Source organism: Solenopsis invicta, chromosome 9 (genome assembly GCF_016802725.1).
Source record: "Solenopsis invicta isolate M01_SB chromosome 9, UNIL_Sinv_3.0, whole genome shotgun sequence".
Classification (NCBI taxonomy): domain Eukaryota; kingdom Metazoa; phylum Arthropoda; class Insecta; order Hymenoptera; family Formicidae; genus Solenopsis; species Solenopsis invicta.
In genome coordinates, this window is record NC_052672.1 from 6,763,172 (window position 1) to 6,780,381 (window position 17,210).

A 17,210-nucleotide genomic window follows, 5' to 3' on the forward strand; every position below is an offset into this window, starting at 1 on the left:
AAACAGAGATCGGCATTATGCAGCCGAGTTTTTCTCTGTTTTCAGCAGAATTTATGACGTTCTATTTTAACGGCGACAGACATACGACAGCAGTTTAGTGAGTAAATATGCAAGAAAGTATTGCGTATTAACTATAATCGCTTTAACTTGGTTTGCAATCGCAAGCGGAGTGAGCGTTCTCCATTCGCGACTGGAGTAATGAAGAACACTGCTCGCGCTTCTCAATCTTGCAGAATGGAATCCGGGTCAGTGATAGTGAACGACACACATGAATGATAAGGGACGATCATCGCGTGTGAAAGCAGCGGAGCGACGAAAAATTAACCAGTTAATCGTAGAGCGCAGATGAGCAAAGCAGGATAAAAAAAGGAAATTAAACTAAGTTATAAATTTATGAATAATACATTAACAACTCATGTTATGCAAAGTAATATAAGAAACAGTAAATGTAATGCCAACAACGAGCAATTAATGTAATATAATTAGAATATCATTTATTAATCATTACATGTTCATCTATAATGTAAAACAATACATCAAAAAATATATAAAAAGTATTTCAATTAACAGTCTTTACGTAATAATAAATAAATGAAAAAATTAATAGTTAGTAGTAGGTGAATATAATTAAAATGATGAATATATCGGTATTAAACATCAAAGTCGAAAAATAGCTCATCAGTATGCAATTTGGTCTATTAGATCAGTGGTTAACATATAATATAAATAAAATGTTACAATAAAATATACGTACATTATAAAGTTCAAATTATAAAATTACTGTCGATAAAGACCTGGTAGAATAGAAAACATCTATAATCTATTCCTTGTTCCATAATGAGAACGGATTAAGGCGAATTAGTAAAAGTAAGTCACGTTCATCCGTCAAAGTTATAAAATGTGTCAAGAAAAATACGATCAACATGATAAAATAAAAATCTATAAATATAATATAAAATTAAGTTAATGTAAAAAATGAAATTAGGACTGATCTAAGATATTAAAGAGAAAAAAATTGGTATAATTATTATAATAAAAACAGGACTACATCTTTGTGTATATTTTTTGATATATTATTTTACACTATCGTTGAATATGTAATTATGATTAATAAATGATATTCTAGTTCTATCATCATTTATTTGCTCGTTATTGGCCTTATTGTTTCCTAAAAATTAATCTTTAATGCTTCATTTGCGCTAACTTTAATATTTATTATCCTTTGTTTCCTGTTATGCAACTTATTTTTAATTACTAATTTTTAATACTTACTTAATTATTTTTTTGTTTTTTTTACGATTATAAATATACGTCATTTTTCTCATTACAATTTTTCGTTTTAAAATATAATTATCCATTTTTCTTATTATCTGTTTAGTACTCACGTTATTTTTCATGCTCAGTTTACAAACTGATTAGTAACACAGAAATCTTGTACGCTCAGACACATACTTACGATAAAATCCGATTAAGATCGAATCTGTTGTAATGCTTTGCGCACCAAGTTTTGCGTTGTGGAATTTACATACATGCATCAAATGTTATAACAATGTTTAGATGTTATTACAAAATTACAAAATTAAACATCGAACAGGGATGTAATCCTGCAACGAATATCGTGCGTCTTTCTTTTGTTTAGAAGATTCTCCGATAACAATTAATGACATTTCGCCGATGTATCTTATCGATAAATCTACGCAACCTGCGCGTAAATGAACTTCACATTTATCGTATGTAAGAGGATAATGTGCAATACACCGTGACGGGATTATACTCATAATCCTTCGATGCGAAAGTCTTCTGCCTCCCTCGCGCAACAAATGACGACAGTATTGGCCATTAAACTCTGCTATGAATTACACGAGTCATATAAACTCTATCAATCTTAAATTAAGATATTTTTTTAATGATGCCGATAATTTATTTTATAGACTAAAAATAAATAAATATAAATATCAGATTAAAAAAAAAAAGAAAAAAGAGCGAATCCGAATTCTGACACGAAATCAAAATTCTGAAACGTGCTTCCGCACGTTTCAATTCTTGAATAGGAATTAACAGAAAAGTTTCTTTCCGATGCTAGAGTCTTTTACAGGGATTATAGCACCATTCGTCGTTTACTACGGTCCGAAGTCTACTGAATAAAAATCCGATGTTGCGGCAGTGCAAACGCACACAGACACACGACACACACAGAAATACATTAGATCAGCTCTATTTCATGCAGCTGATTTTGTCACTATGCTGAAATCTGGCAGTGGTATGGGATATTATACGTACCACAGCGAACGATACTGATGCGCGCTTTCGCATTGGAGATAGTGTCACTGTGTTAATTCGCGAGTGTCGGCGGATATAGCGCGGGCAATAGCTATCAAGATTGGTGACAGAACCGAGTCGGGCAAGATTCCATTACGTGCGTTACGCACGTGGCACTTTAGCGTTACGTAAGTGCCTCCAAAATTTCCGTGTCACGTGAGGCTGGGGCGTTTTTATCGAATCCATATCACGGACATTAGACACTACGATACGTATTAGATATATCAAATCATTTATCATAATAAATAACATTTATTGTTAAAAGATGCAGTAATAATTTCTGGAATTATAAACGTGTGGCTAAAATTTCCGAAGTGTACTCAATTTCAATTAAATTTTGTATATCTATCTCAGGATGGAAAATATATTTTTAGAATTGTAATGGCGGGATTATTGAATATACCTAAAACGAAGCAAAACGAGATCCAATTTTGCAAATTTTTTGTGAAAAAAATGGAAAGTGATAAAGAAGTCGTTTTTTTTTCCACTGTAAAAAAATCATACTTTTCTGTATTTGACATTTAAATTTTATTAAAAAAATAATATAAAATAATATCACTTTAAGTTTTCTTAAATCATGTTTTAAAAAATGGCGTTTTTATGATAACTATTACTGCTCCCACAGGATTCATAAAATGGCATAAATTTTATAAAATTGAAACATAAATGCAATGCCTGACATAGACGTTTTTTTGAAATATTGCGTTTTAACAAAATGAAAAATAGTCAAAGTCAACAGCGGCTTTTCATTAATCATAAACGTTTCTTATTTTATGACTACCTTAAAAAATTAAGTACAGTAAAAATAATTTTTCGCGAAACACTAGTTTTTAATATTAAAAAAAAAAAAAAAATGTATAATGCAAGTCAATCGGTCGAATCATCTTTAAGATATTATAGTGGTTATGCATATTTGAAAATATGATTTAAGAAAATTTAAATAGTGACGCTATTTTATATTATTTTCTTGTAAAAGTTTAAGTGTTAAATAAAGAAAAGTACAATCTTTACAATGAAATAAACACGATTTCTCTTTTTCCATTTTTCCATAAAAGATTCTCAAAGTTAGATCTTTATTTTAATTTGTGCAAATGTATATATCCCTTTAAAATAAAAGGTAGTTAGTACAATGATAGTTTCAGAATAGTGAACAATCCATGGTTTTAAAAAATTCAGAAGTGTAATCTACTTCAATGAATTTCGTATGTTTATCTCAAAATTATAAAAAGATATTTTTAAAATTTTAGTAATAGGATTATATGTTTCACAGAGATGTACATACAGCATTTTAAACATTTAATTTGAAACTTAATCATCCAGATTTCCAATCTTAGGTTTCAATCTTTCTCTAACGTTTTATGAAATCATTTAATTGGTACCGTTGAGATAACGCAAGACAATAGACAAATCCAATTGATAATAACTAGATTATTGGCCGTGACATTCGGTTCCTACGCGCGGATTAGTGTTACTTGCCTTGTTATAAATGCAACAATTCCGATAAGATAAAGGCTCGAGTTACGTCGACGACGGAGGCCTACAATTGCAACAATTAACGTTCTATTATTCACGGCGAGATCGTCGTCATCGTTTCGACTCGGTTCAATCTTAAACAGGCGTATCAATGTGAAACGCAAATTATTTTAATCAGAGCGTGGGCTAGTATACAAATTAATCAAATCTAGTGTTATATGTAGAGACACTTACGTCAATATCTAACCAATCTGATATCAACATGTGATACCATCGTGCCTTGGCTTCATTATGCTCGATGAAGTAACGATAAAGAGATTTTAATTTTTATTTGTCAATAATTTGGTTATTTTATAAACGTTAAAATTAATTGCTATGGGCTGTTATTTAAAGAATTAAGAATAAGAAAGGAATAAATCTACAATTTGTACAATCTGTTAATATTTTAAGATAATCCCATATTTACACCGAAAAAAATGTATTCTCGAAATAAAAGGATTATATACTTTGCTTTCTTAATACATATTCTTAATGAATAGGAATATATTCTTCTTTTTCAGATTTTCTTTGAAATTAAGAAATTAACAATATTCTTCCTAATAAACTTCCAGACAATAATATTCTATGTAGGCCATATTTCAATTGGTCACAATTGTCACAATTAAATAGTTAAAATTTAATATAGTCAATGTGGTATAGAGTATGGTACTCATCAACGTTTTAAACATGATATTTAAATATTGGATAAGATGATATAAAAAGTCGTTCAAAGAACTAACTTAAACAAACAAAATTTTATAGTTTCAACTTGCTTAAAAATCTTTACAAAACCTGAGAATATATGCTATTAATCTATTCTTTAGAAGAATTTTTTTGAAGTTAAAAAATCTTTTTAGAAAAAAGCAACTATAAAAATATGAGGAAAATTTTTAAGTTAAAAATATAGTTTTTTGATGTAGAGCGAGTTGTACAAATCATAAATTTACATTATTTAATTTAATTGTAAATCTATTAGTTTTTGAATATTATTTGTTAATATTCTATATTATGTTACTCAGCTTCTTCCAATTCAAAAGTATTTTATTTGATTGAAAAAACGGCCAGACTTTCAAGTGATGTTAATAAAAATAGAAAAAGTGTTAACAAAAATGGCAAAGCGACGTGCATCCTGGCTTTACACTAACCGCCTGCGAGTGCCTTCGGATGGCGAAGTTAAACTTGCGACCGATACCATCAGTGGCTGGCGCTGTGAAGGTGATGGTGGGTACATGAATATGCGAGAAGACATGATGATGATGGTGGTGGTGATGATTGTGCAAGTGATGATGATAGCCCTCGTCGTCATGCCAGGTCGCGGGATGCAGTTCGGGTATGTGAAGACGAAGAAACGACCTCAATCCGCGACGCGTTCTACCAATGGAAATGTCGTCGCTGATGGTAGTGGTGGTCGATAGATTCGACAATGTGGCACTTCGCTGCAAATTGTAGTCACCGTTCGGCAAGAGGGAATTCGGCACACCAGGGATTGCTCCGAGCAGGCTCGGAGCCAGACTCGAACAGATAGCCGCGTTCGCTATGCTGGACTTCCTAATTGGGTTCACGCTAGTACCGGCAAGAATATTATCAAAGGTCGATGACTTTTGGCTGGCCTCTGTCGCAGGGTTGTGCAGGGTAGATTGGTTCAAGTCGGAGTTCGTCATCGGCAATGTTAATCTGCGTTCGCCACATTTACTAGATTTTTCGTCGAAACTGTTTCGAACAGCGGCTGTCAATGAAGATTGTGGCACTGTATCGCGTGTTTTCTCAACATCCAAACATTCTTTGGTACTTGTTGGTCGCTCTGATAAATGAAAGTATTCACTGGATCCTGAAGGAGGTTCTAAAAAATCGGGCGTCAATTGAGAAAGCTTCGATCTATCCACAATGGTTGGTTTCATATGAGAGCTCAGTGGGCGGTCCCCAATTGATGAAGATTGAAGCCTCGCAGACGACATTTCTTTCGCAACGACATTTTCGTGCTTGGGCGCAGAAAAAGCACCGCCCGAATCTGTTATCGGCACTGTCAGTCTTCGCATTTTAAACTTCGAAATCACATTACCGTCTTTGTTATTATACACTTCCTTTGCATTATCGAAACTTGATACTGCGTGTTCATCCACATTGTTCGACGAGCTAGTTTTTTTAGATGATTTCAAGCGTTTAAAAGTACGATCTTTCATGTACAAGGTGGTAGTCGCAAGTTCAGGGTCAGGAGCAGCCAACTTTGAGTAAATCTCCGCATTTGTGACGCTAGTCTTTTCTCCAGGTTTTGTTGAATCGCCATCAGAGAGAGTTTTCTCCGATTCTTTTGTCAGCGTGGCTTTGTCCTCCTTTTCTTCATCGTCTTCTTGATCAAAACTATTACGGAAGAATGCCGCTGCAATTCTAACACGCCCGTCTTTGGCCTTCCGCATGGCATTCTCTTTGAACTGTCTATTCAACACGAAAACCGAAAACGATCTTCATTTTTGCTGTGAGTAAAACACGCATACACATAGAATCATCGAATTTTAACATTTGACTGCATTTTTCATATTACATGAAAATAATTCATCGTTGATATTATGGGAACAATTCATACTTTAGTAAAATTAAATGTCTCTTAAAAAAAATTATTTTAGAATAATATAATAATTTGATGTAAAAAAATTAATGCATTAATATTTTCATGTAAATATTTTACATTTATAATAATTGAGTCTTTAAAGAAATACATGATTTTTTTACAGTTTTACAAAACGGAATATGTTACAATTTAATTGACAGATTGAACAAACGATTCGTAACAATCACTGTTAGAAAAATTTCCGTTATATGTAACGGAAAGCTTGTGAACATCAGGTAACTGAAAAATAATAAATGATATAACTGAAAACTAAGTTATAATAGTTTTAAATGTAATGAACGTGTGCATTGAATTTAATGAACATAATATTATAAAAATTAATTTACGCGTTAATAAAATATAAGAGATTTGTAAAACAGACGTACAATTAGTAAATAGTTAAAGTTATAGTTATTAATAATTATTTCAATTACTGTTAATTAAAATGTCATTTATATCAGTAAATAATAAATATATAAAATTTTAATACACTTAATTTTTAAGTTACTACAAATTTAAATCTGAAAATCTAATTAATATGTACATTAATAATCTTTTCAGTTATAGAGAATTTAAATTTCATCCTCCAGTGTATATCAAATGTTTATGAAAATTATAAATATTTCTAACAGTGATGAATAGATACTTTATAATAAATAGATAATTTATAACAATTCATGGAGTTTTTTCTAAATATAATTTATAGTTTAAAAACTCAACGTGTTAATTTGTGGAGAAATTATGAATATGCACTGCAAATTCAAGTATTTTATTGTAATATACTTAAAATGTTTAAATCCTGTAGTCATTTATTAATTGTTTAGAAATAACATTACATATAAAGACACTTAAGAGCTTTTTGTAAAACATTTTATGTTTTATTTTAACGTGGTATTTCAAGTGTTTTAAATATTTAAACATTTCAAACGCATTATTAGGATACGCTTCGCACTATTTAATTCAAAAACATGTAAAATGATTTACAAAAAGTGCTTTTATGTGTCTTTATATTTAACATGTTTCCAAACAATTAAAAAGTAACTACAGAGTTTAAACATTTGAAGTGTATTAAAATAAAACATTTAAATTTGCAGTTTGCGTCTTTCAATAACTTAAGATTTCTTAAAAAAAAAAAAAAACTGTGTTCTACAATCAAAGAGCTAAAAATTGAAAACAGTACAATTCAGACAAGTTCAAATTTCCAAGATTGAGTGGATGTACGCAAAGTCAATTGTGATCAAGTATACTCTCGATATTGGAGATATTTCTCGCGTATCCCCAGTATCGAAAGGCACATCAACTCACCGCTATACCGGTTTCAATCCCTGCCATAAATAGAGTTAAATCCCTTCCCGAGGAAATCGACCGTAAGATTATTTTGGATTATCGGTATACCGTGAGAAACAGACCCTCGACAGAGTGGTGAGTCGCAGCATCTTTTCCAAATTTCGCGTGGTTATCCGTGATCCAGCTGATCTCGGTCTCGCTGATCCAGCGGCTAACGGCTTCAACGGCGTTCGCGCGACTTCTCCCTCGTCGTTGGGAGACAATTGCGGCATGTGTCGACTCAGAACTGTGACCGAGCGAGACATCGACGACGCTAGCAATTCGCTCGGGAACAACGTTCAGCGCGGATACATCGCGTTTATATATCGCGGTAGAATCTCTTTAACTTCGTGTACGTACACACAGTCTGAATCGCGTAACGGTGCGTGTTATGTGTCGTCAGTGTATTTGCGTGTGTGCTTTTCGGTTCGGAAACTGTTTTCTTTACACGCGACGTACCGCTGTTTTAATTCAATATTGAGATACGTGTTTAGAATCATCCTTACAAACAAGAATCTGTATTATAATTAATTTGGTTACAAACACGAGGCAATGTTAAGCTTATTTGAAGTTGTATAGTATTAATTGAATCATGAAAAGTTTTTTAAAATTACTTCATATACAAAATACATGAAAACAAAATTTACAAATACTTTTTGCAACTCAAATAACTATGTCGAAATTAAAATAGGCTTGCTAGGAATGTTGCGTTGTACCGTCTGAAAGTAATATGCAGTAAACTAAAATGGCAAGTTTTTAACTTTTAATATTGAAAAAAATTGAAAAAAGTACGTTTTGCCTTTAAATCATTCTGCCATTCGTATAACACACAGAAGAATAAGTACTGCGTAAAGTACGTCATGGCATCGGAATCAATGTAGAATTGTTTGGAACGGAGTTCCGGTCTCGACAAAGAAAGAAAGAGAGGGAGAGAAATATACATTTCGAGATAATAGCGAGAGAAATACAGCGTGTCAATGACGTCATCTATTCGCGATAACGCACTATGCGGCACCGATTTAATTACACTATAATCCTCCGCGGTTAATCATCACTGTTGCACATTGTGATTTTGGTGCGACGGTGGTGTGATCAGGCAATTTTGTAAACCGTGATAAGCGGGCGATGAAATTGTGAATTTTATTTCCACATAAGTCCACTTAGCATTATCCATCCTAGCTCAGTTAAAAACTCGATTGCATTTAGAGAAAAGTATTTGAGATTTGTGACTACACTAAGAGAAAAAAATCGTACCAGTAATTATAAATTTGAACAAATAGCATTTTATCTGTACATTACAAACTTGTAGGAAAAAAAAAAAAAAAAAAAACAATAAGTAATGTAAACTAAGAAAATGCAGTAATATTAATTATTTATAGTAAAAAATTGTGCGATACATTATAAAAAAATAGTAATACAAATGTAGGTGATAGAAAAATTGAACCAATTAAAATTCGAACTCAGGATCCTTCGTTTTCATTCCTAACACTAGGTCTTACTCCATTGCTCATAGTTATACCATTCCTTAATATACTTAATCGACCGTACATAAACTAGAAGTAATTGTCGTAACTTATTTGTAGCAAAGTCTATATAATTGTATAATTATGGTTGAGATGTTATCTCACTATAAACTAATAATCGCGCAAATATTGTTGCTGTGATCATACAAATTATTTTATATTTATTGCAATTAAAACTTTAGTTGCAATAATTATAAAATATTTTACTGAACTATGTACTGAACTAACTATTATATTAATGGAATGTAAAAATATATGTACAGTTATTACTTTTATAGTTGCCACTACTATAAATTTTTCTGAGTATAAAATTAAATATTAAAATAATTAGGATCTCCATTTTTACACTTGTTATATTATGTATTATGTGTTATAATGTTAGTAATAATAACATATAATGTGTTACGTTAACAAATAATTGTAATTGCCATAATTTAAATATAGCTGACACCACCTTAAATGGAGATCCCCTAATCATAAATTATTTCAATATTTAATTATAGCCATAAATACCAAATATTTTGCTTTTAGTGTGAAAACAAATGTATAATCGAGAAAGCGTACGTAATTAAATTACCAATTCCCAATTTGTTTCACGCGACACATTGCGTAAATAATATACGAATTATAATTAATTAAGCTTCATTCATCGTGAGACACGTGCGATTGAAATAAGAGCGCGAATATTGGAAGTTATGTAACCATCCTATCGTTCGTGAGAAACTAGTTAAACAAGTAACGGAAGTGTCAAAGCGTAATCAGAGAAATGTTTTGACATGATTATCACATGACGGCCGGCAAATCAAGAGTAAACTATACATATGAAAGAACTTACGAAACATTGCAAAACAGAGTATTAAAAAATTAAAGTAAAATAAGTATATCGCGTATTTTCTATAACAACGCTACAACTTAAGAAACAAAGTTTTTCAGAATATTTTGAATCATTAAAAATAATACTTTTAAATGCGATTTTGCTATAACGATTTGATCTAGTAATTATAAAGAAATAAAAGTATCATTAGTTCCTTATTCTTCAGTGAATATTGAGGTCCTATCAGAATTTTTTTTACAAATAATTGAAAAATTGTATTTTTTGAATCAATTGTCATAGTTTTAATAAATGAGCGATTTCAAATAATTAGGCGAGTTTTTTTAATTCATCGATTGATTAGACGCATTATGCATAAATGGAACTTTGTACTGTGAATGTTGCATTTGCGAATAATGTGATCGATCAATCGATGAATTGAAAAACTCGCCTAGACGAGTAGTCATAACAATTCAAATACTTTAAATAGTATTGGAAAAAAAATTTTACGAATTTTTCCAATTTCTAACATTCGATCCAATTTTCTTTTCATACATTTAATTTATATTATTTTTTACTATCAATTTAATAACAAATATAATGTATGTTTTAAGAAGACAGTAATTATATAAAAAAATATGTTGATTTAATAAAAGTAATTAGACTATAAGAAAGATAATAAAATGAGAGAGAATCAATTCCAAATTATTTGCCAAAGAATATCTCTTTGCTTTGAATTGTTTTTAAAGGCACTTGCCGCGGTTAGTTCTCACCATTAATCCCGGCCAATTAAAGCTCTCAGTAAATTAATTAATTGTGTACGCAGAACTTTACTGCGCTTCATAAAACGAAATGACGCGATGGCAGAATAGTGTCACCATGGTCGCGCAGCAAAGAGTACCAAGCTAATAATACTATCGCTGCTCCCGGGATCGTTCGACGATAAGCTACGCTCTCGCCGAATTCAATTTCGCCACCTGATTAAACAGAACGACGAATAGAAAAAATAAATAAATTAATTTAGACGAGTGAGTTACGGTCGTGAGTTGATTTTCGCTTTGGAATAACATTCTGGAAAACAAACTCGATCAAGGGAGGCATTGTTACAAAAATGTTTTAAGTTTACTTCAACGCAATTGAAAAGTTCGCGGCGCAATTCTATTCCAACGCTCGCTTTTTAAACCAATTCTCGAACGATTAATTGTTCTTATTGTTAACTTTCTCAAGCTCTTTGAAAGCTGCAAATTGCTGTTGCGTTAAATGCTTTAACTTGGAATTTGAAACATTCCGAATTTTAAGCTACAAATCTTGAATTCGAATGTGTTGACTAGATAAATCGCAAAAAACTTGATGTTTGGATATTGGAAAAGCGTCACATTATCGTTTATATGACGATGACGTGATGCTCATATGACATATTGACGATCAATAAACGTGATAAATGACGTGAAGAATGATCGTAAAATCTGATAGCTTGCAAATGGTCGACAAACACTGAATCATAAAATTCATTGTGATTGTGTAATATTGCACTATAATATACCGTATATTTAATATTTTCAGATATACAATTGTTACACGGAAATAATGATTTTAATGCTAAAATATCTAAAAACTTGAATTAGATACAGATCCGGAAATAATTTTGTTGAATCAAAATAATTATCCCAAATGGGAATTAAATGCCGGTGAGATATTAGTTCAATATTAACTTTTAGTATTAAATAACCTGATATATTACACTAATACTAGATAGTATTGGTAGAACACTGAGATGGTACCAATAGGCTATGACCTCAAATACCAGTACTATACGATATACATAGGAGTGTCATAACAGTATCGATTTTCCGTATTGCAACGGTATCAAATATTGATATCGTCCAATACTGATTTTTAATATTGTAACAATACTAAATAATACTATGCCAAAAATAAATACTAATTCTTAATATTGCAATATTGCGGTTCTCTAGTGCAGAGACCCGTATTCTCACACGATGAAAAAGTGTTGAACTTTACGCGGTTGTATTACTTGTAATGCATTGCGTGATATTTTTACGGAAATCTAGTGTCTCTCCGACTGCGAATTTCCACTACTCCGCGTTAGGAGACAATCTTTCAATTTCAGTACAGGCATAGTACCGAAAATCTATCGCGGCAGTATATTGGGTCAGTACCTACGCCTGACATATTATTTTTATCAATTTCAATACAAACGTAGTATCGGAAATCTACCGGCAGTATACTGGGCTACTCTGTTCAACATTGATCCACATATTGGGCTAGTACTATTTGTTACTTTAATGCTGATCCAGTATAAGGTCAGTATTGAATTATCAAATACGATTTTTCGGTATAAAATTGGTACCTCGCCAAGATTCAATTAGCTTAATGTATTCACTTGAGATAAAAGATAAGATTAAGTATAACGGGTAAGACTGCAAAAAATTTTGATACTCTAACAACCAATTTGAGTGTTCTACATAATTAATTGATAGCCGAATAAAATTATTTTCATATTTGTATCTCTATCTAAATTTTTAAACATTTTAGTAAAACCGTTCTTTCGTGTAATGTTACAGATTTACAGATATGGAATTGCAAATGTTATTCATTTGAAGCATTATTTCTATTTAAAATAAAAATATCTGATATAATTTTATTTGTCACTTTTGTAATTTCATTTTTTTTTGCTGTTGTAATTTATTGTAGCTGCAAATTGATATTATTAATATAAATTTCTATTTGAAGTTACTAATATTAATATTGTATCTGTAACTTACTAATATTTATATCGTAACATTCCTGTCCCTGTCCTTGTCGTTGAGACGTCATGTATAAAAGGTACGTATATCGGTAGCTAGACATTATTGAAAACCGATAAAGCGTTTGTAATTATGTGACAAATATTATGTACATGATATTCTGCTTCCATCATGTTATATAATTCATTCATTTACATAATTAATTTGTGTGATATTCTTTTAAATTTACGTAATGTTCTATGTAATAAATACATGCAATAATCTTGTATAAAAAATATAAACACTCTATTAGATTTTAATAAATTTAAACTATGCACACAGCAAAATATCAATTCTATTACTAAGAAAAGCGATTCAATTTACTTTATTTTTTTTAAATAACGATTATCTTTAACAAAGATTATTTTCTTGATAATATTAAAAAATATACATCACAAATGTTAGAAAAATTTAGTATTATGTATTAAAAAAAGAATTTATATTCTTTCAAAAAACATTATCTATTAAATTTTGTCGAAAAAAAGTCGAATAATAAGTCGAATTAAATTTTTATTTTAATTTATAAGGAAATCTCGCAAAGTGTCACAATCTGATTTTAAAAAAACTTTGTATACATATAAGTTACATAAATAAATAAATTTAGGAAATCAGTTGCGGCCCGAAAATAGTTTTTGGAATGATAAAATCACCTCTCATGTGTAAAATGGTTTTTAGTCTTTTCTGTTATATCTCAAAAATTATTCAAGATATCAAAAAGTGTTTCTATACAAAAATTTAAGATGAAATTAATTCTGTTCATCCATGTTAATATTTTTTTAAAAATAACTATTTAAAAAAAAAATTTTTTTAATTTGTAAAAATAATTATTTTTTAGAAATATTAAATAACCGCTTTATACATAAAAAGTAATTTCACTCTTTGAAATTATTTTTAAGTCGCAAATAATATTTTCTAAATTTATCTTTAAATTTACAAATTATTTCAGGACAATATAATTTATATATGAAAATCATTTTTATGTAAAAGATTGCATTGTAAATTATTGCAATGTTGCGAATCGTCGATACAAAAAAGAATTTTAAACGTATACGAGTAAATGTAACATATTTTGAATCACAAACTTCTAGGAATTATTTTTGTAGATACGCCAAAGAGAAGATTTTTGCTGGTGGAGGAAGGCATCCGTCTTCACAGTACATATAATTTTGACTCAACATTCGCAATTTCGTCATCTCCCGTACGATTTACGCTGAGTACGAAAACATCGAGCGAGTTAAAATATCTAATGCTATTTATTCCGAGCCGACTAACGGAATAAACATCGAGGTAAATATCAACGAAAATAGTAATAGGATTTGCTTCGTTTGCAGGCAAACCACGAATTTCACCGATTATGATTCATTTATGCGTGATTTGTTTACTAGGAAAATGCTATCCGCGGTGGATGCGACGTTCGAGACGCTATTATCTGAGACATCGAGTCTGCCACGAGCTGTCAGCATTGTCAGCTCGTAAGAGGTGTCTCCCGACATCGCTTGTTGCCCATGTCATTTATCATGAAAGCTATCCCAACTAAATCTTGGCACGCTGATCATAGGAAAGAGCAAAAGAGTTTCATTCATGAAGCTCCACTCCGACGTTTTCGGAGGCTATGACTAGCTGTGGCATCCACCAATGTTTAGAGAAGCTTAAACAAACTGAGTGTGCTCTGATTTCTATCGTAGTGTGCAAACCACTCGCAAAGATGGATTAAGAAATTTAAAAGCAAGTATATATAGTTGAATTATCAAAGAATACACATAAAATAACATTCTCATCTTGAGAATATCTTTATATTCAGATTATATAGTTAAAGACCAACTTACTTACATGAAGAAGTTTTGCACAGTTTCATTGAGAAAAATATATTCTCATTATTCAATAATAATTTTCATGAGTTGAGAAGAAAAGGCATCAAATAGAAAATAGCAACAGCTTCAAACCAAGAATTAGAATTTTTTAATCTATTGTTATCAAAACATTATCATGTTCTTTAGATGATTATTGTACTTAATGCTCGGAAACGTGATGATTGAATAGTTCGGATAATTTAAACTGAAGGTATATTTGAACTGTTTGAATCATTTTATTTTAAATTCGAAAGTTTAAACCTAAATTTTTTTACATAGAAGATTTTTGATTAAAAAATCTGTTTGCGTTGCTTGCACTTTTTGCACTCAGCTTCATTTCTTTCAGTTTCTTTTTAATGATCAAATATAGAGGTGTCCAAGTTCACCTTATTTAAAAACGAGAGAAGCGGTTACTTTAAAAAATGTTTTAGGAATTAAGTAATGCATTACATGAGTATACGTAATTGATTTTGGGGTCGTCAAGATTATGTCAAGATAGACTAATTTTTTAAAGAGAAACCCTTATTTTTTATTGCATTTATTTTTCTAGCTGATGTTAAATGTTTTCAAAACATTGATTACAAACCCTTTTTAGTTGAGATCTTCCAAAGTTACGAAACTTTAAACTTTAAATACCGTCGGCATGTGTCAGATTTACACACATAACACGAAAGAGATATAAATCCAGGAAACATTCATGTGGTATACTTTGGATAACGCCAGCTGCCAGCGGTACTAAAATTTTGAAGTCCCATAATTTTGGAAGATCTCAACTAAAAAGGATTTGTGTTTTGAAACCAGTGTTTTGAAAATAATGTTTTCACATTAGCCATGAGAATATGCAATAAAAAATAAGGGTTTCCATTTAAAAAATTAAAATCGATTTTGACATGATTCTGATGACACCACCCAAGATCAATCACATGCTATAATGCATTCCTTGATCCTCAACAACCTTTGTCTGAAACATTTTTTAAAATAGGCACTTCCTTCATTTTTGAATAGAGTGTACGGGTAGTCTCAGACAATAATCTCTGTAGATTCATTTTATTTTAAATGTAAAAATTTTTGGAAACTTTAAACATCAACAAGTACAACGATTACAAATATATAAAGAAGACTCGTGAAAAATTGTTCTTTTATTTCCAATGCATATTGCATTTCCTTTTTTATTTGCTGTCTAAATTGTGCAAATTAAAAATGTAACGAATTGACATTACAGACAATCACAGCTTAAATTTAAATTATCCGAATTATTCAATTTAAAATATTCGAACTGGATACATATTCATTTTTTGTTACTCCGAATTATTCAAACAGATTGAATATGTTTGTATACAGTATATATGAATCTTTTATTCAAGGTCTAATTATACTGTATCAAAATAGAGATGTAGTATAATGTTTTATTAAAATTTAAGATTATCAAATTTTTTAAATAAGACTTAATTAAAGAAAAGAAACAAATATTGTTTTAAAAGAAACAATACTGGCTTTGTTTCCGGGTAATATTTCTTAAACACAAGCTAAAAATAAAAAAATACAAATAAAAACTAAAAAGTATCCTCTATTAGTATGGAAACGTTACAACAGTTTTTATAATATACTGTTTCGTATTTTGTAATAATTAATGTTTTCCAACACAACCCAAAAAGATCGTTTGAAAAATTAAACTCCCAAACTGGCACAGTAGGCAGTAATGGCAAAATTCAGATACGGTCCCACGGGGAAAAAGTTAACAATAAAATAAATTGATAAACTAAATAATAAAACACATAATCTATTTTTATTATAATGTATTCATTGTAATATTTATTATACCTAATATATCTTTTAGCCGAAGATTGTAAAAATTATTATTCAGCACTAAGATCCACTGTTTTAGAAACTAAACATTGCAATTATTAATGATAAAAATATGCTCTTAGATAACTACCGATAAAAATGTCAAGCATAAATATGAGAAGCTACAACATGTAAAGTGATCTAACATATACATTCAATAATATACTCACTATTATTTAAACTATACAATTTGCAAGAGCAAATCGTGCAAATTTTATTCTGACTTTTCAAGTATTCGTTTTAAGCAGATAGTTTATAAAGAAAAAGAACCATGAATGTATGAAAATTGGGTTTTTATTTCTTTAGTTATCTAAGCAGACCATGTTTTTATCATTATTAATATAGTGTAATGTTTAGTTTCTGAGAAATAAGAGGATGACGTTTTAGGAAATTTATGTCAATATTGACGACTTTCTTCAACATATAATCAAGATAATCATTTTTTGTTAAATTTATATTTTTACTTATATATTAAACAATAATTGTTAAATAGAATATATTAGTTTGAATTAAATACTAACGTTTCTCTGTATTATTTTAATGGTTTTTATTTTCATATTTTAATTTGATTCTAATGTTTTTCTTTGTGTATTATTTTAATACACAAAGATA

The 17,210-nt window shown here is 30.2% G+C and overlaps 1 protein-coding gene and 1 long non-coding RNA gene across 21 annotated transcripts in view; one reads left to right on the top strand and one right to left on the bottom strand.

Moving 5' to 3' along the window:
• LOC105200315 (kinase D-interacting substrate of 220 kDa) overlaps positions 1-17,210 on the bottom strand; it is a 60,092-nt gene that overhangs the window by 18,554 nt on the left and 24,328 nt on the right. For 7 of the 20 annotated variants that reach the window (XM_039453660.1, XM_026140072.2, XM_026140070.2 and 4 more), the window contains exon 3: positions 4,977-6,302. The exons of 10 other annotated variants lie outside the window; for them this stretch is intronic. In XM_039453660.1, the coding sequence (XP_039309594.1) occupies positions 4,977-6,245 (1,269 nt within the window). In that variant the 5' untranslated portion in view covers positions 6,246-6,302. Of the gene's footprint in view, positions 1-1,456; positions 2,258-4,976; positions 6,303-7,831; positions 9,050-17,210 lie in introns of those variants that run through there. 3 more of the 20 variants (XM_026140080.2, XM_026140079.2, XM_039453670.1) reach the window with 3 other exon arrangements.
• On the top strand, positions 9,676-17,130 carry LOC113005079. The gene is made up of 3 exons (XR_003269358.2): positions 9,676-11,784; positions 14,007-14,190; positions 14,289-17,130. It is a non-coding gene; the product is annotated as an uncharacterized LOC113005079 (long non-coding RNA).